The sequence below is a fragment of the Cebidichthys violaceus genome, unplaced genomic scaffold (genome assembly GCF_023349555.1).
Source record: "Cebidichthys violaceus isolate CVI_PGR_0920_01 unplaced genomic scaffold, fCebVio1.0.p SCAF_23, whole genome shotgun sequence".
NCBI classification, from domain to species: domain Eukaryota; kingdom Metazoa; phylum Chordata; class Actinopteri; order Perciformes; family Stichaeidae; genus Cebidichthys; species Cebidichthys violaceus.
The window spans coordinates 9,163,845-9,184,354 of NW_027176406.1; the positions used below are offsets into that span (position 1 = coordinate 9,163,845).

Below are 20,510 nucleotides of genomic sequence, written 5' to 3' on the forward strand. Positions count from 1 at the left end.
ACAAAAAAACGTATAGTTTACATGTTTTTTTTCATAGAAGTCCTGTTTGTTTACATGTTGCCAATAGATGCTGTGTTATGAGCAAAACCCGTCTGGCCAATCACAGCACAGTGCGCTCAGATGACGTGCATTGAGTGCGACTCGGGTACCAACCACCAACATGCGGAATGTGTTGACTTCAGCCAACGTGTGAAGTGAGAAATAAGTAATTAACTTTACTGTAGCGGACAAAAATATTTAAGTTTGGGGATTCAACGTGAGCAAGATGGCAAACACCAACCTTCAATTCAAAACAAAGTAAGTTTGTGATGTATCGCACGTGCAGGCTGAAAACCTTGCTAGCTGGCTAACACAAGCTAGGCTATAGTGTCATTTGAAATTGGTACAACTTATATTTATATTTATGTTTTTCCCTTACAGTTATGTCGTTGACCGCAAGATTGAGCCGTTTTACATGGGAGGAAAAGTGCAGGTGAGTTGTCTGCCTTGTGTTTGGTGTCAAAAGCGTCTGTGTTGCTAAAATCGGTGTATAATACATGTTATACCAGCCTGCAATGCTCTCAAAGGACTCCACTGACTTACTATTGCAGTGCCATACATGTTGATTTGACAAGATGGTCCTTTACCTTATTGTCTGTTTGTTTTCCAGATCAGCAAAGATGAACAGTACATCTTTTGCACGTGTGAATCTCGTGTCAACGTTTTGGAGATCAGCACAGGGAAGATTGTCCACAGTGTTCAGCATGTGAGTACAGAGTGGGTGGTTACCTTTGAAGGACGGAGCCTTATATCTTTAATATTTGCAACAGCAGAAGCCCTATCTCAAATAACTACTGTCATAGAACAATGCCCAGCAGAATAGAGCTTGTGTTGCCTTCCTACATAGTGCCTCATCCTTTATTTACTGTGATGCCAAAAATTGCAAAAATTAAGTAATGTATGTCCTTTATGCAGGCTAATCAGATTTTTGGCTTTCGATTTTATTCATGATGAATTAAATATATATATATAGCATTGGTAATATGATTCGAGCTAAACTGATTCATTGATAATTTGACCAACAGAAAGTCTATTAGCATGAATTTTGATAATCATTTAAGTGATTTAGTAAACAAAGCATGCATTGGTTCAGCTTCTCAAATGTAAAGATTTGCTTTGCTTTGTATCATATTGTTAATTGAACAATCCTGACAGCCTGTCCTATCTGTCCATATTGTAATTGCAGGATGATCAAGAGGACATCACATCCTTTGCACTCAGCTGTGACGATGAGGTAAAGCCTACACTTCGAGCGCCTGTCATCATTTCAGTCAGACTTCATCGTGGGAATTTGGATGTTTTTGCTCGATGTTCTTTTCTCAGTCTGTGAGAAAGTATTCAGTATACATGTGTGTCTCTGTTCTGCTTTCCACCACAGATGCTGGTAACAGCTAGTAGAGCTATGCTGCTGAAGCAGTGGGACTGGAGGCAAGCTCAGTGTACTCGCTCTTGGAGGGCCATTCACATGGTTCCTGTGGCCAGTATGGCCTTTGACTCCACCTCTACACTCCTGGCCACAGGTCAGCAATTATCGACGATAAGTTGTCTTTTGTGTACCGTGTTTCTGCCTGATCTTTGCAACATAGAGGTTGTACAGTTTTCAGTGTTTGTCTTCTTGTTGTCTTGCAGGTGGCTGTGACGGCACTATAAAGCTTTGGGATGTGGTGAAGCAGTACTGCACACACAACCTTAAAGGCTCACCTGGCGTTGTTCAGTAAGTTGAAATATCTTTGAATAATATGTATTAACAAAAGTTTTCTCTTCCTTCAAAAACTTGTATACTCAAGATTAGTATGTCATTCCTACTTTTTTCCCCCCTTATCATACTTATCATACCCCTTAACATGTTTTTTTCATAAAGATTGATCAGTAAATAAATCATTAAATACGTATTATCTTAAAATATTGTTTTTTATCTGCCATAAGTCTATATAAGCAACGTATGATTGAGCAATGTATTTGACTTGTATATAAAAAAAGATATATATTTTTTATTTTCTTGTTGGTCATTGGTGCTTTTTATATAACATTTTTATATATATATATATATATATATATATATATATACACACACACACACACACACACACACACACACACACACACACACACACCTATTTTTTCACTACTTGTGTACATAACAGTCCTGTCTATTATTTAACTTTTTTTTGCCCTGCTTTGTTGACCTTCCTAGCTATTATTTCCTTTTTTTGTCAAAAGAGATTAAAAAAACACAGTCAAATTCATCTTTGTATGTGCACACACACACACACACACACTTGGCCAGTAAAGGTGATTCGGATGTACTTTGTTGGTGTTGAAGGCCAGTAAAATCAGATTTTCAGATATTCCAATTAAAAAAATACAGTGTTTTTAATATTGGTGTCTTCTAATTTTTCTTTAATAATGTATAGTAAACAAAAACATTACCATATGTACTATAAAAGGTTTGAAAGTTACAGGTTTTAGGTTTAGTTTATAACTAAATTCAGTAACGTACTGGTGTGTATCTTTGCAGCCTGGTCCAGTTCCACCCTGACATCAGCAGGCTACAGCTCTTCTCCTCCTCTCTGGACTGTGGCATTCGGCTGTGGGACCTGCGCTCCAGTCAGTGTGTGTGTGTGCTGCAGAGCCACTACAGCGCAGTCACCTCCCTCAGCTTCAGTCCCGACGGTGGCACCATGGTCAGGTACCGTACACTCAGCCACCCGATGGATGGGCTGTTAGTCACAACATCTAAAGTTTTGGGGCATCTAATGGGGAGTGTTTTTCTTTCTTCTTCTTCTTCTTGCTGTAATTGTGTGCTGATCTTTATTTGCAGTTCTGGCAGAGACAAGATCTGCACAGTATGGGACCTGAAGACTCAGAAAGCCAAGAGAGCTGTGCCAGTCTACGAGGTAAGACAACGGGGAGATATTCATGTATTACTTGATGAAGAAAGAATAAATATTTTTGTACTCTTCATGCTGGAAAAATACCGCAGCTTCATTCTCTATTGTGTTGTCTTTGTCGTCAGGCCGTGGAGGGTGTTGTGCTGCTGCCTGAGAATGAGGACTTGTCTCAGATTGGAGTGATGAGCAAAGACTTGCATTTCATTACAGCAGGCAGCAAAGGTTCGCCTCTTGAGTTGTCCGAACATCTAATCTGTGTCGCCGTGCATGAATCCATATTTTGTGTGACCTCAATTCCTCAGAGCTTTTCTTTCAATGTCTCCGTCTCTCACCCCGTCTCCCTTCTTCACCTGTAGGTGTATTGCGAGTGTGGGAAGCCAGCACGGCGCGTTGTGTCTACGCCCAGACCCTCACAGCCGCCTCTGAGGAAGAGGACGAGAAGGACGACGACCCCCGCGGTCTAACGTACCTCCTTCTCCTGCCTGCCTCCTCCAGACTGGCCACAGTCACTGCAGAGCACAACATTGTGCTCTACCAGCTGCCTGGTCTCACCACACAGCAGCAGGTGTGTACTGAGGTGGAGGTTGATACCTTTGTCAAAATGTTCTGGACAACTTGATCAACATTCAGGGCTTCTTTTATGATTATTTATAGATAATTAATGGGCACCCTCGCCCTCTTCTGTTGTCCACTCTCACAGTTTGTGGGATACAATGACGAAGTGCTGGACGTGAAGTTTTTTGGTAAAGGGGACAGCCACATTGTGGTGGCCACCAACAGCTGCCAGCTGAAGGTGTTTGAGCTGCTCACCAACAGCTGCCAGATCCTCTACGGACACACAGGTCAGTAACCAGCAGAGGGCAGCATGTGTAAACAAGTACCGATGTGAAATGCATAGCAGTATGTTTATTTAATCACCAGAGGGCAGAAGGATTTATTCATTTATCAGTCTTGAAAACAGTGTCGTACACTGTAAGAATAATGAGTGCAGGTCAGTCTTCAGTATATTTTTGCAAGTTTTTCTGTAGTTTCTAAAAGCTGCAATAGCTGCATGACTAGGAGAAACGTGGATGACTGGGAATGAAAACCTTGCTGCAATTGCAGATGTATTACCACACTGGTAATGATGATTCGTCTCTGAGAAAAATAAGTTTGCTTTGTAATGAGTCTGACCTATATTGATATTATCAAATAAATGATAATAACCTTTTATTTGTAAGTGTAACAAACTTGCAAAATGCTTTACATGCACAATAGCAAATTCAACACCGGCTGTATTAACCATAACAGGTTTAGTGAAAATGATAGCTGTCAGAGGAAACAGAATCCAAAGAATTCAGATCTGATACAATCAGGTTATTTCAGCTTCATGGTGTTAAAAAGTGACTTGCTGAGCAGGTTGGAGAGAAGATGATCTATTCTGACATTCACTGCTCTTTTTCTCTGTTTATTGTCCACAGATACTGTCCTCTCACTGGACGTGTTCAAAAAGGGCTTTGTCTTTGCGAGCTGTGCGAAGGTGAGCTCGCGTCTTAACACCTTCCAGCCCTCGAAACTCAGGAAACAATGAGTGTTCACGATGAACTCTGTTAAAGGATCAGTGTGTAGGATTACGAGGGAGTTATTGGCAGATGTGTAATTTAATATTCATAACTATGTTTAGATTACCTGAAACTACGAATTGTTACATGTTACATGTTTCTACAGTAATTAAAAAAAAAATAAAAGATTGTGTTTATTTACCTGGGGCAGTGCACATTAATCAACATTTCACCACCTCAATGTTAATGTGCCAGAGTTAGCCAATTAGTTACATATTAGTGGCCTAATGTTTCCAGTTTGTTATAGCGATGTCTGAGATGAGGTAATATCATGATTATGAGTTTATGGGTGAAGGTTAGCTAATTAGTGTGTGTTGCGTCTTTGTCTTTAGGACAGGTCAGTGCGTGTGTGGCAGATGGACAGTGACACTGGTCGGGTGCACTGTGTGGCTCATGGCTCCAACCACGCTAACGCGGTGGGCTCCATCACCTGCTCCAGGTAACACTCCTGCACACACACACACACACACACACACACACACACACACACACAAACAAGTGCTTCTTGTCACGTCTACCGTCAGGAATGAAGGACATTAATGAGTCTGTGTGCCGGTAATGATTCTCCATCTTTGTGTCCAGGATGAAAGCGTCTTTCATAGTGTCTGGCAGTCAGGACTGTACCCTGAAGGTGTGGGATCTCCCAGCAGACCTGTCTGCTACAGGAGCGGACATACACCAGCTGACCCCCCGCGCCACAGAGAAGGCACATGACAAGGTACCAGCACAGAACTCTACACAGGAAGAAGAAAAAAGAGCCACATTTAAACATCCTGCTAAATATTATTTCCAATGCATTTATCCTTCATAAAATACCACTAGAATACATTTCAGATCGAGGCATGTTCGCCAAAACTATCCTGTGGGCTTTTGCATAATGGGGAAGGGAATCTATTCCCCTGAATATCTAATTCCAAAGCAAAAAGTAAATTCCAGCACCTTTTTATCACTTCTGCATTGATTTATTAGAAAGAGTCGACATTTCGGTCTTGAGAAAGGTCCTTGTGCCCGATAGGTCGACTCATTTTAATAAATGGATGCAGAGATGATAAGTGTGTGTGGGAATTCACTTCTTTCTTTAGGGCTGGATATAAGAAAAAACAGCCACACTTTTGAGTTGGCTGCAAATAAAAGTAGAAAAGTGCACTTAGTAGAGTACAGGTTCAAATACCACGAGCATCAGACGTTTTCATCCGCATGTCGCAAACAGCCGATGCACTCATTTTTATCTATGCTGCTGTCGGCACCGGCTCTGTACAGCTTCCAAAGAACATAATCTCCTGGCGGCGATAATGATAATTAAAATCAAATCTTGAGACGATAAACTAAGTACATAAACAAGCTGTGTCCACACATTTTATGGATGACATATGTTTGGCAAGCTGTGAACATTGGTGCATTCATGTAGTTGTTTTCGAACCGGAGCATTCAATATTGTCATTGTCTCTACTGACAAACGGGTGATATTGAAAGTCCGAGGTGACGACAAAGAATCGGTTCAAACCTTGCATCCTTTTGCAATCAAAACTGGAGGAAGAGAATTCTTTTTTTATGATTTGGGGTTTTTAGATTTCTTGTTTCCTGCTTAATGAATGCGCTGAAGAGAAAGGGTATTGACACGTCATTGTCGTAAGTTCTTTCTGTTTACTCATGTAGTGACGTAGTCCTCTGATAATCCCTTTTATGGGAAACAGCGGAGGAAAGTCATTGTTAACATTTATTCACGGAACAAGATCCAATCAGGTTACAGCTTTTTTTTATTTCTAAAAAGTATTTTGTCAGCACATTTAGATGCAAGAGACTGTAATGAGAGTGCACAGTGTTTCCTCACAGTGCAAATGTGTCTGAATTTCACTGATAGTCTGACTGTTGTCAACGACCGTTTCTAGAAGCTGTTATCCTTTATTTCATTTTCAGTTTTAGTCTGTAGCTTCATGCCTTCTTCCTGCTGCACAGCTTTTACTGAAATTTGTTGTTGTTGTAATGACATTTAATGAATCAGGTTACTGCAGAAAGCCTACATTAACCCGGTTACTTAAATGTATGTAAAAGCAGTTCTTGGAATTGTAGTGAAATGGATTATTTAGTCATACTCAGAAAGATATATAGCTTTAGTGAGGATTCTTCCTGGCTTTTACACACACACACACACACACACACACACACACACACACACACACACACACACACACACACACAGGTGAGTCAGTCTTCAGCATCTCTTTGTAAGCAGTTCCTTACAGGGCGAGTCTTAACATAAGGAAGTGCAGAAAAAAGCACCAGTGGAACTGATTACAGCTAGGAAGGTTTTAACACACTATAGTTTCCTGCTACGCCTGCACACACCTGAGTCGAGATGTACGATACAACAATCGACAATCTGTCCATCAGCAGCACTTGGTTACTTAACGTGTCTTTTGTTGTCGTGTAAAACATTCAGGCAGTGTCGTGAGAGGAATTCAGAGATTTGTTAGAAATGTTATTTTATTTTATGCCGTCACATGGCTTTTTTTCCATCCCGTTTCTGAGCAAGACTCCTTTTCGAATATATTTGCACTGAGGAGAAATTTTCCTTCATGGCTTTCTTCCTGAAAGGGTTTATTTCATCCCCGCATGATATTGTCTTTCACCAGACAAAGTAGGTTTGTTGCCTAAACCGAAGGAGATTTCTGGTAGAAAGCCCTAAAGGCCAATAAAGTTACTTCTCTCAAACTTGCATTTACTAAAATCTCATTAACTTGAAAAAGTCAGTTAGTCCTCATCTCCTCATCTCACGCCCTTGCTTCCTCCAGGATATAAACAGCGTGGCGGTGTCTCCCAATGACAAGCTGCTGGCTTCGGGGTCCCAGGACCGCACGGCCAAGCTGTGGTCGCTGGCGGCGGAGGGGATCGTGGGCATGCTGGGGGTGTTTCGGGGCCACCGGCGCGGCGTTTGGGCCGTCTGCTTCTCTCCTGTCGACCAGGTGCTGGCCACGTCCTCCGCAGACGGCGCCACCAAACTGTGGAGCCTACAAGACTTCAGCTGCCTCAAGGTGGGCCACGAGAAGTGTGCATGTGTCACAGAGTACCGCCAGTTGTGTTTGTGCAGTAAAATCCTCGTCAAGTGTCCTTTTTTATGCACGGACGTCATATCTCTCACTTTAAATTCAACAGGGGATTGTTTGTTAGAGTTATGAATGAGTTATTTGATGAGTGTAATTGTGATATTTGTGTGGCTGTAAAGTAAATAAGTGATTTCTTTGTTTTTTACTTTGTTAGACATTTGAGGGTCACGATGCATCGGTTTTGAAGGTGATCTTTGTGAGCCGAGGCACTCAGCTGCTCACCAGGTAACCACACACATGCAAAGCTTTTCTCCAGAAAAATGTTATCTTCTTTTTTTACTTTACTTCTACAGGTTAGTTTTGGAAACACTATGCCGTGTCAATTCATTTAAAAAAAAAAAAAAAAAGCCTCACTTTGTGCTGAGCGTAAGGAAACCCTCCAAACCCTCACATGTTTTATCTGATTGGCACGATCCAAAAACTAGCTTTGGGCACAAGTGGACTATTCATACTTAATGGGGGAAAAAAAGTGAAAGTCATGTTCTATTGTTCTTGTGTTTGACTGCAGATGGCAAACTTTTAGAAAATGATATTAAAAGGAAAACACGTAGCTGTGTCCCATTCCCACACTACATTATTGTTTTTATACAGGATTGAATAATCTTTATAGTTACTGTTATTGCAGTTAGTATACAAGAAACCAACACACTTTACTGTTTGTTACTAACAGGAAGTTATTCACTTAGTAATCGCTACCTAATGTCAACAAGTTTGATATAGAGACAGTAAAATATTAAGTTATTTCTTTCCAACTGTGAGTAGCTGCTTTCTGTGAGAATAGTGCACATTCACTACACACTCAAAACTCAGTTTAGTTTTTGCTGACTGTTCTGAGTAGAGGGCTGCGACTAACGATTATTTTAAATTAATATGCCAATTAGTTTTTTGATTGATTTAATCATAAGGTGAACGAAAAGTTCTGAAAATTCATGAATTGAGTTTACTTTCTGTTTGCCCAGTGTCAACGTAGACGCACTAAAAACCTCACTAGAATTAGCATGTAGGATAGATTTGTTTCTCACACAGTTGTAACTCAACTCTCCCAACTGATGTTCTGTCCCTAGTGGCTCGGACGGTTTAGTAAAGCTGTGGACCATAAAGACCAACGAGTGTGTGAAGACGCTGGACGCCCACCAGGACAAAGTGTGGGGTCTCCACGCCAGCCGCAAAGATGACAAGATGGTGACCGGTTCAGGCGACTCCAACATCACCGTGTGGGTGGTAAGTGTGATGTGATCGATCAGAGGACGCAGAGAGAATGAAGCTGCATCGATTAGCAGTCAAACTTTTTTTCTCGTCTTCATTCTTAACTGTCCTTTGGGTAATAAATCACTCGATAAAAGCAAGAAAATGAAATAAAAATGCAAGATTTATTATTGAACAACTCAGAAATCTATACATTTGTAAAACAAAGTCCTTTAATCACCTGACAGAGCACTCTGGCTTGTTTGGTCAGTATTTGCATCAAGCTAGAAAGGAGGTGACATCAGCTATAGATTTTGGTCTTTTCCTGAGGCAAAATATTTGGTCCACATCTAGTTGGTTATTTTTAGCTGACTTGTTGGTCTAACTGGGAGTTTCCCCTGCAGCGATCAATGTGTGACCACAAAAATGTTGTCTTTTGTTCACTGCTAGGATGTGACTGAGGTGGAGCTGGCAGAGGAGCAGGCCAAGCAGGAGGATCAGATACTTAAGTAAGCTACACACGCCAGTAACTTCCAGTTTAGAACAGTTGATCAGCCCTCCATCCTCTGATGGATCACTCAAACTGAAGTGGTGACCGTGACCGTCGGTCACCACGGTGGAGAGCAGGGCCACCTTTCAATCAGAGGGTCGGTGGTTAGATCCCCGGCTCCTGCTCCACTAGTCTCATGTCAATGTGTCCTTGAGCAAGACACTTAACCCCAAAATGTCTCCCGTAGCTGCGTCTACGGTGTGTAGATAGATACTGAATTGTAAGTCGCTTTGGATAAAAGCGTCTGCTAAATGACTGTAATGTAATGTAATGGTGCACAAACAAAGTCTGGTCAACTTTTCACAGATCCTGGAGGAATCACTCAGCCTCGGTTCCTTCATGTCGCCTGATAATTAAACAGACTGTGTTAGGTTGAGGTCACAGGTCAGGTCAGGGGTGTGTGTGTGTGTGTGTGTGTGTGTGTGTGTGTGTGTGTGTGTGTGTGTGTGTGTGTGTGTGTGTGTGTGTGTGTGTGTGTGTGTGTGTGTGTGTTTTCTGAAAAAAGGAGGGAACTTCAGGTCTCAGACAATTAATTGTGTTTAATGAATGTTTACTCACTGGTGCATGCCAACAAGCATTTAGACATAAGCGTTCACATTGACGTCATCCTGGGTAACTAATCAGTTATTATCAGGCAGGATTTATTGGAGTACAAGATGCTTAGTTTAACCCTACAAGTTTAACCCTACAGTTAACATGATTTATATATTCATCTGTCAAACCTTTTAAATGTGTTAGTATACAGTTTATATCCATAGTCGAGGAACTGCATTTATGGTTTGGGTATTTCATTTCTGTGGACATTCACCTTTTTGAGCTAATTTGCCGTAAAAACATTGAGGAACAAATATCTTTGCATGTGCCCGTTCGTGTGTGTGTGTGTGTGTGTGTGTGTGTGTGTGTGTGTGTGTGTGTGTGTGTGTGTGTGTGTGTGTGTGTGTGTGTGTGTGTGTGTATGTGTGTGTTTCTTGTGTCTGAAGGCAGCAGGAGTTGTCCAACCTGCTCCATGAGAAGAAGTACCTGAAGGCTCTGGGTCTCGCCATCTCCCTGGACCAGCCTCGCACTGTGCTCACTGTGATTAAAGGTACTTAGCTACAACTATTTTTTAATTATGGGGACACTTAAGAGCGGACAGAAAAGAGAGACGCTTTAAACTTTGAGGCTACCAGGATGCCTCTACTCAGACATTTACAATGGTTTTAAATGTATTTTGTAGCTTTTGTCCCACATTATATCTCCTCTGTACTCCATTGCTGTCCTTCATCGCTTCACCCGTCCTTATCTCGTCAATCCTGTCGTCGCTCATTGTGGACGGCTGCTCCCCTTTTAAGAGTTGATTCATGGAGCATTGATGCGTACCCAGCAGGACACCCTGTCAAAGATTACGCCTGTATGCATAAAAACAATAAGCCACGTGGGTTTCACAATGTTTAGGCTCTTTTGTTCTGTCCCATGACACAGACTCATATTTCAGAACAAAAAAAAAAGTGCAGTGACGTTTTGTTGATCTGAAGCTGAATAGTCGTCATGGCACTCAACACATTGGTATGTGACACAAGTCACGTATCACAGACTGCATATAATGTTATAGTTAGAGTTAGGACTGTTGTTAACCCTTTGAACTTCTTTTTTTGTACCATTTCAATAATTGGAAAGTGAAAGGCAGTTTAAATTGTATTATAGTTAAACATAACTTTTAACCATCAGTCCAGAATCTTCACTTTTAAAGATAAATACAAGCAATAATAAAAGACATTGAGCTACGAGTGTAGGACATCAATCAGGTGCTGTCCTGCAGAGGGTGGATCAGTATGCGTGTCAAACAAAAGGCAGACACATTCTTACTTCTCTTTGGTAATCCAAAGTTGCATCACATCTAGTCGTGCGAGGATATTAATTGAGCCAATCTCAGCTGTGCACCTGTGGGTTTTCCTAAATGTACTTATGTAACAGTTTCCACTCACCAATTATATAATTCAAAGTTTTAGATGTTCCAGTAACACAGAATGAGACGGTGTCATTGCTCATCCAAAGGCTCTTAAATGCTTTGTGTCATCACAAACTAGTGACACACAAAAAAATAGCCGCACAAATCTGTGTCGTTTAGAAAGTCTTCATTTATTCTACATAGACAGGATTCATAATGTTTCAACCAAAATGTGACACAACGTGGACTTTAAACCCAGACACCATTACAAAGGTATGATGAACAAACAGCTGACTGACCGATGTCTCTGACATGTTGTTCTCTTTTGCTTCTAGCGATCCGTCAGGTGGAGAATAGCCACACGCTGTTGGAGAAGATGGTACTGAAACTACGAGTTGATCAGAAAGGTAACGGATCAATGATGTCCGTCAACATTTCTAATGATGGAATACATACACGACGAGAACATAAAATGTCTTGAAGTAAAACTAATAAAGTCTGTCTCTTTTGATTCCTTCTTTCCGTTTCCACCTTCACCAATGGCTGCTGTCACAACGCGACCCCGTTATGACACTCAGAGTCGCTCCTGCGCTACTGTGCCGTGTGGAACACCAACGCCAGAAACTGTCAGGATGCCCAGGCCGTCCTACAGGTGCTCCTCACACACCTGCCGCCTGAGGAGCTGCTGCAGTACCAGGGCGCCCGAACCCACCTCGAGGGACTCATCCCATACACAGGTCAGCGGAGTGCGCGCGCGCGTGCGTGTGTGTGCGTGTGTGTCTAACTAAGACAAATTGATTGTAAAATACACCCGGTGATGAACACTGTTCCTCTCCAGACATCATGAGACAAAAGCAAAATGAGACAAAATAACTGTCCCTGCCAAGACGGACAGACATGCAGTTGATGTCAGACAATAAATAAAATAAACTAATGATAAAACTAGTGCTGAGCAAGCTAACGCGTTATTATCATGTTAACGCATTAATTAATTATGCTCACTGGCAACGGTGGAGGGAGGCTTCGACAGACTACGATGGATGCAGTGTGTAGGAGAAGTATAGATAAACAAAAGCAAGACAGGCTAGCAAATGTCACAGAGAAGTGGATAGCTACAAACTGCAGGCCGATTAGTATTGTGGAAGATGTCGGTCTGAGGAACGTTCTCAAGGTGCGTTCGCGTCGCATTTGGTGTGAACGCACCTTTAGGATCATAACGAATGACGGCACATATGAGCCTCCCTCAAGACGCACCATCACAAGAAGAATACACGAGTTGTATGAAAAGGAGAGGACTACATAAGCGACGGCGTTATAACATGCACCAGCTGTTGCTGAGACTACTGGACATCGCTGGGTAACCATAATCACCTCGGAGTTACAGTGCATTATATTGATGAACAGTGGGAGCTGCATTCACATGCTCTGACTGTCATGAAAACAGAAGACAGTCATTATGATGAAACGTGTGTGGAACATTTTATTCATGTTGCTCAGCAGTGAAACGTTTCAAATACAGTCAGCACACTGAGCACAGATAGTGCAAGAAATATAACTGCTTTACTGTGTAAAGGGAATACTGCTGTTAAAAAGAACCTGATCTGTTTAAAGTGTTTGCAAACCAAATGTTATTGCACTTTTGTTCATATAGCAGCACTTTTAAAATAAAAGTGTGCAATACACTACTTTTGAATTCATTATTGAACTTTGCACATAACAATGCGGTTAATTGCGATTAAAAATTGGAATCGTTGCCCAGCACTAGATAAAACATAATCCAGGACAGAATAAGAACGACTGCTTCATCTTAGTTGCAAAAGCAATAACAAGTGCCAAACCACAAACCTGTTTCAAGGCGTCTGCCACATTGCAGGGTGTGTTGTGATTTGGAGGCACATGGTGACATAGTTTAGTACAATATGAAAAAAATACAGTGGTGCATGCCCATGTAACACGAGTATAAAATAAATTTAGAGAATCTGACAGCAGGGTTTGGACTGTAGCGGTAAACTGAAGAGACAGAAAGAGGAGGTATTTGTTCAAGAGTGACTCCTTTGCTTTATTTTCTATGGGACGGTCAAAACATAACCACAATTCACAAGACACACTGAGTATAGTGTAGTTTATACAAGCAAAGTGGATGTAAACATGAAAGTATTGTATAGAGGCGATCAAGCCTAAGTTTCCGAATAACCATCTCGTCTTTGCTGTTTCCCTCTAGCGGTTCCTGATTCAAATTTGAGCTGAAATGAATGACCGTTTTACTCTTCTCGCTCACGCACAGAGAGACACATGCAGAGGATCGGCAATCTGCTGCAGGCGTCCATGTTCTTGAACTACATGTGGCAGAAGATGAGAGTGGCCGGAGCACCGTCCAGGTGAGAGATTGACAAAACGAAAACAGCCCTGCGTTAAAACAATGTTGTTTACTGTACCAGTGACGCAATAAAATGTGATCCAGGAAGTTCAGTTGGATTAACAGATTAATTCACTCAAAGGCCTTTCAGACGCTCATGCAATGAGACGTCACCTTGCTCCAGACAGTCTGTCTCCATTTAGAGTCTCACACACTTTATTTAACCTCTCAGGTCACAGACTACAGCCCAGTAACTTCCTCAGCTTTCTCCACTGAGTACGGCAAAAAAAGATCTATCAGTCTTAAGTTCAGCAGCACTCGGTGACATCTGCTTAGTAACAAAATATTGTCACTATGTGAGCCAAACACGACATGTATGTAGTTGAGCCAGTCGGGGTTTTCAGCAAACAGACAAAGCATGTTGTCTTGTCGTCTTCCTGTCTCACCTGAATACGGAAAAGGAAAATGTGGCAGAGCAGCATTCTCTGAGTTAAACCAGGCGTGCTGCCATATGTTTCACTTTCTTCATGACGTTTTGACAGTTTTCAAAGCTTCTGTCCTAGTCGAGTGGAGGGTGAAGCTGATACCGAGATACTTTCTGTAAACAATACAGGGAAATGGAAAGGTTATGAATGCATGTATTCAGTTTATGACTCTAATCCCTGTTGGTGTATCCTGTCTAGCATGGGCCAAGATGAAGAAGAAGAAATGGATACCACTCCTCTTGCACAGCCTTTCTTTATGATCGACAAAGAGAAAGGAATGGAAAGCGGTGATGAGGAGAAACAAGATGGCGATGACGGTGATGGCGGACAAGATGAAGATCCAAATTGCCCAGAAAAAGAGGAGGACGACGACGATGAGGTCAGTGCCTCAAAGAAAGCCTCCACCAACAACGGGTTAGTAGAAAACGGAAGGAGCACCAAAACAAATGGCAACCACCACTATGAAAGTGAGGAGAGCGCAGAAGAGGAAGACCTGGAAGATCAAACCACAGTAAAAGTGATGAAATGTCTCTCAGTTTCCTCCACTCTACAATGCCAGACTTTCGCCAGCTGACGGGGATCTCCATGCTTTTAACGGATGACTCGCTCCCCAAGGGGGGGTTGTCTTATCTCAGGACCACTGAGTGGAGTGACACACCCACTGTGTGGCAGTGTAGGGAGCGACAGAGAGACAGGGGTGGAGTGATGATGATGAAACCGATAATAGGTGTGCTTTCCCCGTCTCAGCAGCTCGTAAAGATGTTCTGTCTTGTGCCAGTAACTTGATTGTGCATCAGTTATTTTTCATTCGAAGTTTGAGCAGAATTAAAAAAAAAAAAAAAACGTGACCAGCCTGATTTCCTCAAACAAAGTGGATATTAGGACAGGAAAGAGGAGAGACTGAAGGAGACTGAAGAACACCTGAGTTGCATAAACATTCGGGCATTGAGCCATGGTTACCTTTCCCCACTGCAGATACCAGCACCACCCTTTGTCTAGTGATATGTTGCGTAGTCCTGATCTACCGGTTCGACCACAGCACACAAGGGTTCTAACATAACCACAATTTGTTTTTTATTCAATACCTACAAATGTTTATATAATAAATAAAATCTGTTCTTTGTGATTTGACAAGAGGTTCCTTTTTTTTCCAAATGCACCATATTATTTAAGAGTGTTCAAGCAGTCTTTGCATGCAAAGTGACTTCCTTCCAATTTAGTGTTAGCCCTAACCCTTAGTGGAAACAAGGTGATAATCTCTGGTGGGTATGTTGATGTTTGGGCTTTAGATCTGTAAAACTTGGTTGGGGAACGTAATGAAGACATTTCTGTGCATCAAACAAAGAAAGTTTAGTTGCACTAAATGATGAGAGTCAATGACAGACTTTATGGCCCATTATCCAAAACTTTACTGAGACGCAAATGTAGAGATCTGATTGGAGTCACATTTCAAACCACCTCCAAATGTAGTTTGATTCCAATTTGCAAAAATCGGTATCTAAAGAAATCTAGATACAATCTGCTTATGCAAAAAATAATTACAAATGTTTTTGGGCTTGCAGTGTGAACACGTTTGAATAACATATGTAAAGATTATTATAAGACAAACTGACAATTTTCTTCTGGTTTTAAACGTTTATCTGCTCTTAACTGAACACTAGTGCAGAGGTGAAACAGTTAATCTATTTTGAGACTTGTGATGTGACTGAAAACAATAAATACAACTTTAAATCAAAGACATTTGAAGATGAAATCAAGTTTTATTTGTTCCAAGCTCTTCAGTAACACGTGAACACACACAGAATTTACAGGGTCAGACTGTGGAGAGTATATTTACACACATTCCATTCGTCAAGTTGAGTTTGCTTTTAACAGGCTTTAGCAGGAAATAGAACAACCTCCGCACTCTGGCATTTCAAACAAACATTTACTTTTGCTGCCCTCTTGAAAACAAATCAATCAAGTACGGTCAAAATGCATATAAGGCACAACACAAGGTTTCCAGTATGGAAAATAAATGAGCATTCATGACTCTTTAGTGTTTCCTTATTAATCTTTTTTATATACATATACAAACACACACACACACACATATATTAACTGGTTTTGCTAAAGGCCAATATAGATATTGCTTCTGGTGCAACGCCTCTTAATTCTTAGATAAAGTACCTTGACAATAAAGATAAAGCTATACATCAGCATAAAGTTCAGCGACTCATTATCTCTATTTGAGAGGGTGACAGGGTGCCTTTGGTTGCGTTCTTGCGGGTGACGGTGGTACACCGGGTGAGGATCTCCTGGGCCCCCGGCCTGGGTGGCACCTTAGGTGTTGCTGGGCCCTTGTAGAGGTTGGGATCAGAGATGCTGGGGATCATTCTCCCCTCCGGGATGCTTGTCGGGCTCAGGCGGTTGCTCGCCATAGGGGGAGGCGTACGGCTGAGACGCAGCTGTTCCTCGTTGTAGCTTTGGCTCAGGTTCAGGTTGAAGGACGAGGAGCTCGCCCAGGAAGAATTGAGCTCATCGCTGTAGTCGCTGTCGCTCGAAATGCTTTCCTCGCTATCTGCTCTCGGGCTCATCTCACGCCGCTCCCGTTTTCCGTCCATCTCCACCGTGATTGCGGGCGGAGGGACGTACTTTGCAGTCGTGGGTGAGGTGGAAGCTTTGGCAGTGGTGGCAGCTAGAGACGGGGTGTCGAGAGAGATCGATCTATGGTTGGGTGAGGTGGCAGCTAGAGGCTGAAAGTGAGGTTCTTCAGACGGCATGTCGAGAGAGATCGATCTCTGGTTGGGTGAGGTGGCAGCTGGAGGCTGAAAGTGAGGTTCTTCAGACGGGATGTCGAAAGAGATCGATCTCTGCCGTCTGCGTGGTGGGAGCGGGTTGGGTGTGGAAGACCTGATGGGTGGAAGTTGCAGGGTGGGTGTGGAAGACCTGATGGTTGGAAGTTGCAGCAGGTTTCCGTGCGAGAGGCTGAGCTTGTTGGACTGCAGTTCCAGGGTCGGGGAGAGGATTTGTTGTGGGGAGGAGGAGCGGCGACCCTGATGGTGGGCTGTCATGCGGATATGAGGGCTGTTGTAGGGCTGCAGGTACATGGTGGGGATGTAGCCCGCTTTATTGTTGTACCTGTTAAAAAAAACAACAAAGAATGTGGGGTTCAAGTCTGGTGGAGTTTAAAACGGTGAGAATTTGGCTACGACAAGATAATCGTTAATGCCGCTGGAAGGATGTTTACAAAGTTCAGCCAAAGGATTAAATACCTGATGAGCCACCAGCCGTTGTCAGACTTCTGCAGGACCTCCACCACTGAACCGATGGACACGGTTATCTCGTCACCTTTGGTGGCCTTGTAGCTCTTGACTGCAGTGTACAGCCCTCCTGAGAGTGAAAGACACGACTTTAATACACAACATCGAAGCATCTCGACCGACATTAACCCGCTACGGTATATTAAAACTGCGTGCACGGTTTGATGTCTTGAGATTGAGGTACAACTGAAACTGTATCTATGCACATACCTTTCTCAGGGCTCCCATCAATGCCATCTTCATCCCCATTATCAGCATCATCATCATCAAGGCTCTCCAGGTAAGGGGCAGGGAACCAGGCCATCCGCTTGTCTTCATTCTCCACAAGCCACCACCCTGAACCAACACAACCACATATATTTAACATGTGTCCGTGTAATTGGGTTGATGAGGTTCCAACCATTGACAGGACACTTAGCACTAACGCTCGCTCACCTGCTTGGTCTTTGATGAGCACATCTACTTTTTCGTCCACTGCCACTTTGAAAGGTTTGTTCTTGGTGTCTTTGGTCTCGTAAGGGGCCACGCATCTGTAGGTCTCTGTGACGAATGGCTGGGTCACGTTGCCACCTTTGACCTGTCCCGCATCGGTCCTGACTTCATCCTCTGATGGCAAGATCATGATGCTGAGGAGGACAGTCGCAGGTTAGTTTGGAGCCAGATTTCTCTCCAGGAAAAAGTAGCTCATGCACAAGTCTAACCCCAAAGTTTGCATCAATCAACCAAATTTGTTGAGCAGGAATGCAGACTTATCCACCATACTTCAGCATTTAACATTATTCAGGTCCACATGCTGGCAGAGAAACTCACATTGTCTATTTTTGCAATCATTTTACACACACAAAATTCAGTAATCTTGTACTATAAACTTTTTTTTTTACCAGTGTTAGGGTGAAAACAAGTATGAAGAAGAAGTACATTTAGGAATTATTTTGTCCTTTTTTTACATGCATGCTTCATAGAATCTGCTTTAATGGATAATTTAGCACATTAAAATGTCACTGCTCACTTCTCTGGGTTCAACGGCTCCAAAAAGGCGAAAGGCCTTCGCACCCAAAATGAAGGTATTCTAATTTACTATGAATATGTTCAGCCTACCTGTTCTTGGCGAACTCGGGCTGCAGGTCCTGGTCTTTAGGGTGGAAGAACTGGATGAGGTCTGCAGACTGAGAGACCTGCTCGTCGCAGCTCAGCAGCTTATCGCAGTATTTCTGCAAGAACTTGAGGCGCAGGAGTGACTTGGTTGGACTTTTCTTCTGAGTGCCGGCGTTCATATTTTTGCCTAAAAGCACACAGGAATCTTAAAGTTAGAATCCAAACAGCCTGTAAACGCACTTTGTAACTCGCATAAGCTGCAGCTGTAATTTACGAACACATACTTTTAAATTTGGGAAGGATTCTGTCGGATTTTTTCATTTTGTTTGCCGGTGGGAATGCCTTCTTCAGTTGTTTCTGTCGGAAATAAATAGGTAACATAATTGTTATTAATTAACCGACACATGCACACGCGCGACACGTAGAGAGGAGATGTAGCCTTATATACTCACGTGCATTGTCTTGAAATCCTGAAAAGTCCTGTAAACTACAATCTCATTCTCGTCCGACCAAAGCACGGAGGTCATGTACATCTGGAAAAGGGAAAAATGCAAAATGAATCACACTGATGTGGCATCTTTTAAAAATCTGAAAAAGAGGAAACATCTCTATATGCGCTTACTTTGCACTTCTCCTTGTGCATAACTCCGATTAAACCGACACTGATGGGATACCTCTGGCCCTCCATGATGAACTGACAGAGACACCGTGTGTTGAATCCGGGTGTGTGAGCTGCAACAGAAGTCTCTCTCAGCCTCGCTCTGGGTTTGGGGACTGAAGCGGAGATGATCTGTAGGTGTGTTTATAGTTCCTCCACCGGTGTTGCGTCAGACACGCAGACAATGCATCTTCATCACTGGGAGGACGGTCCAAAAGCAACAACAACAACAAAAAAAACTTGCAGGAAAGTCCAGCCTTTCTCTGTTACGGGCAGAATGAAACTTGTTCTCCTGGTTTGGGAATTCGGATGTGTGAGACGTGACACGAATGTAGAGCAGGTGCATTTAAGAGCACACCAGTCCTGTTCTCAGTCCATCCCCAAGCACGAGAGATTATTCAAAGAATTCATCCATTTATTATTATTATCCATCCGCTCATTTTATTCAGGCCAATCACATCAGGAAATGTCAGTTTGTACTTTATTGGTGCTTCATTCTGTGTAGAATACATATATCTCCTAGCTAGACAGATATGACGTTGACAAATCTTATAATAAAAAATGTATATATTAATGTTCATTTTGTGTCATGGTTGAAAATAATTGCTTTTATTGTTTCTGTTCTTACCATGTAAAGTGCCTTTGAGTAGCTTTTAAAGCGCTATACAAATAAAAAAAATATTATTATTAGAAGTCAGTTAAAAAGTGCTTTATATGCAACAACATCGGATGCACATTGAGTAGGGCAATAAAGAAAAGTAGAATATGCAGCCACCGAGGCAGCATACAGGATACAGTATAAGATATGCTCCGTATTTCTAATGAGGTTGATCCCTTTATCTGAACTGCACTCTTCTAACAACACACGCACAAACTTCTGTCTCTCGTCTCATTAAGTTGTTATTGATCAAGCCAGCATTGTTTAAGCCAGATAAGGAAGTCACTGCCAATATTTTCTTTTCACATTTATTTCTGCTTGTAGAAAAACACGTTTCCTCCTCTCTATGTTACCTGCAGCACGTACGCCAAGCATGAGTCACGTTTACGGAGCACGGACTCGTTTAAAAAAAATGTCTTGATACTTAAGTGGTTAATAATCAGCCTGATGGGAACCATACAAACGAACTCCCAAAAACAAAAAAATACTCTCCACCTTTAGAAAACCAAACTAGGTCAGAGGGGCCATCTTTACATTTAATACTAGAAAGTATTTTGGAACAAAGCTGCAAAAACTATTTTGTGTAAATTCGACCTGATAATAAAGGAGGTGACTGATATTTATAAGGAATATACTTCAGAGATGCAGGCAATGGGTTG

The 20,510-nt window shown here is 42.2% G+C and overlaps 2 protein-coding genes across 2 annotated transcripts; one reads left to right on the top strand and one right to left on the bottom strand.

Moving 5' to 3' along the window:
- The first annotated feature begins 146 nt into the window (after nt 1–146).
- On the top strand, nt 147–15,264 carry tbl3 (transducin beta like 3). Its single transcript, XM_068718322.1, has 23 exons — nt 147–297; nt 421–472; nt 650–745; nt 1,226–1,273; nt 1,418–1,559; nt 1,669–1,753; nt 2,558–2,728; nt 2,861–2,936; nt 3,056–3,152; nt 3,287–3,495; nt 3,631–3,772; nt 4,391–4,449; nt 4,864–4,970; nt 5,114–5,249; nt 7,324–7,563; nt 7,790–7,860; nt 8,700–8,856; nt 9,271–9,329; nt 10,351–10,454; nt 11,633–11,704; nt 11,876–12,034; nt 13,582–13,675; nt 14,337–15,264. The coding sequence occupies exons 1-23, from the start codon at nt 266–268 to the stop codon at nt 14,710–14,712; spliced, it is 2,784 nt and encodes a 927-aa protein (XP_068574423.1). The 5' UTR covers nt 147–265; the 3' UTR covers nt 14,713–15,264.
- A 620-nt stretch (nt 15,265–15,884) lies between these two features.
- On the bottom strand, nt 15,885–19,312 carry noxo1a (NADPH oxidase organizer 1a). The gene is made up of 8 exons (XM_068718323.1): nt 19,158–19,312; nt 18,988–19,068; nt 18,820–18,892; nt 18,539–18,722; nt 17,876–18,066; nt 17,651–17,776; nt 17,393–17,510; nt 15,885–17,258 (listed from the first exon to the last, which is right to left on the bottom strand). Exons 1-8 carry the CDS (start codon nt 19,221–19,223, stop codon nt 16,346–16,348), a joined length of 1,752 nt encoding a protein of 583 aa, XP_068574424.1. The 5' UTR covers nt 19,224–19,312; the 3' UTR covers nt 15,885–16,345.
- Nucleotides 19,313–20,510: the final 1,198 nt, after the last annotated feature.

What these genes read in the sequence shown, in the direction of transcription:
- tbl3 (XM_068718322.1), top strand. Translation starts at nt 266, where the DNA reads ATGGCAAACACCAACCTTCAATTCAAAACAAA. An exon ending in GTCTCACCACACAGCAGCAG is followed by an intron (nt 3,496 to 3,630) that starts GTGTGTACTGAG and finishes CCACTCTCACAG; the next exon opens with TTTGTGGGATACAATGACGA. An exon ending in GATCCTCTACGGACACACAG is followed by an intron (nt 3,773 to 4,390) that starts GTCAGTAACCAG and finishes TATTGTCCACAG; the next exon opens with ATACTGTCCTCTCACTGGAC.
- noxo1a (XM_068718323.1), bottom strand. Translation starts at nt 19,223, where the DNA reads ATGGAGGGCCAGAGGTATCCCATCAGTGTCGGTTTAATCGGAGTTATG. An exon ending in TGCACAAGGAGAAGTGCAAA is followed by an intron (nt 19,069 to 19,157) that starts GTAAGCGCATAT and finishes TCCCTTTTCCAG; the next exon opens with ATGTACATGACCTCCGTGCT. An exon ending in GCTCATCAAAGACCAAGCAG is followed by an intron (nt 17,777 to 17,875) that starts GTGAGCGAGCGT and finishes GTGTTGGTTCAG; the next exon opens with GGTGGTGGCTTGTGGAGAAT.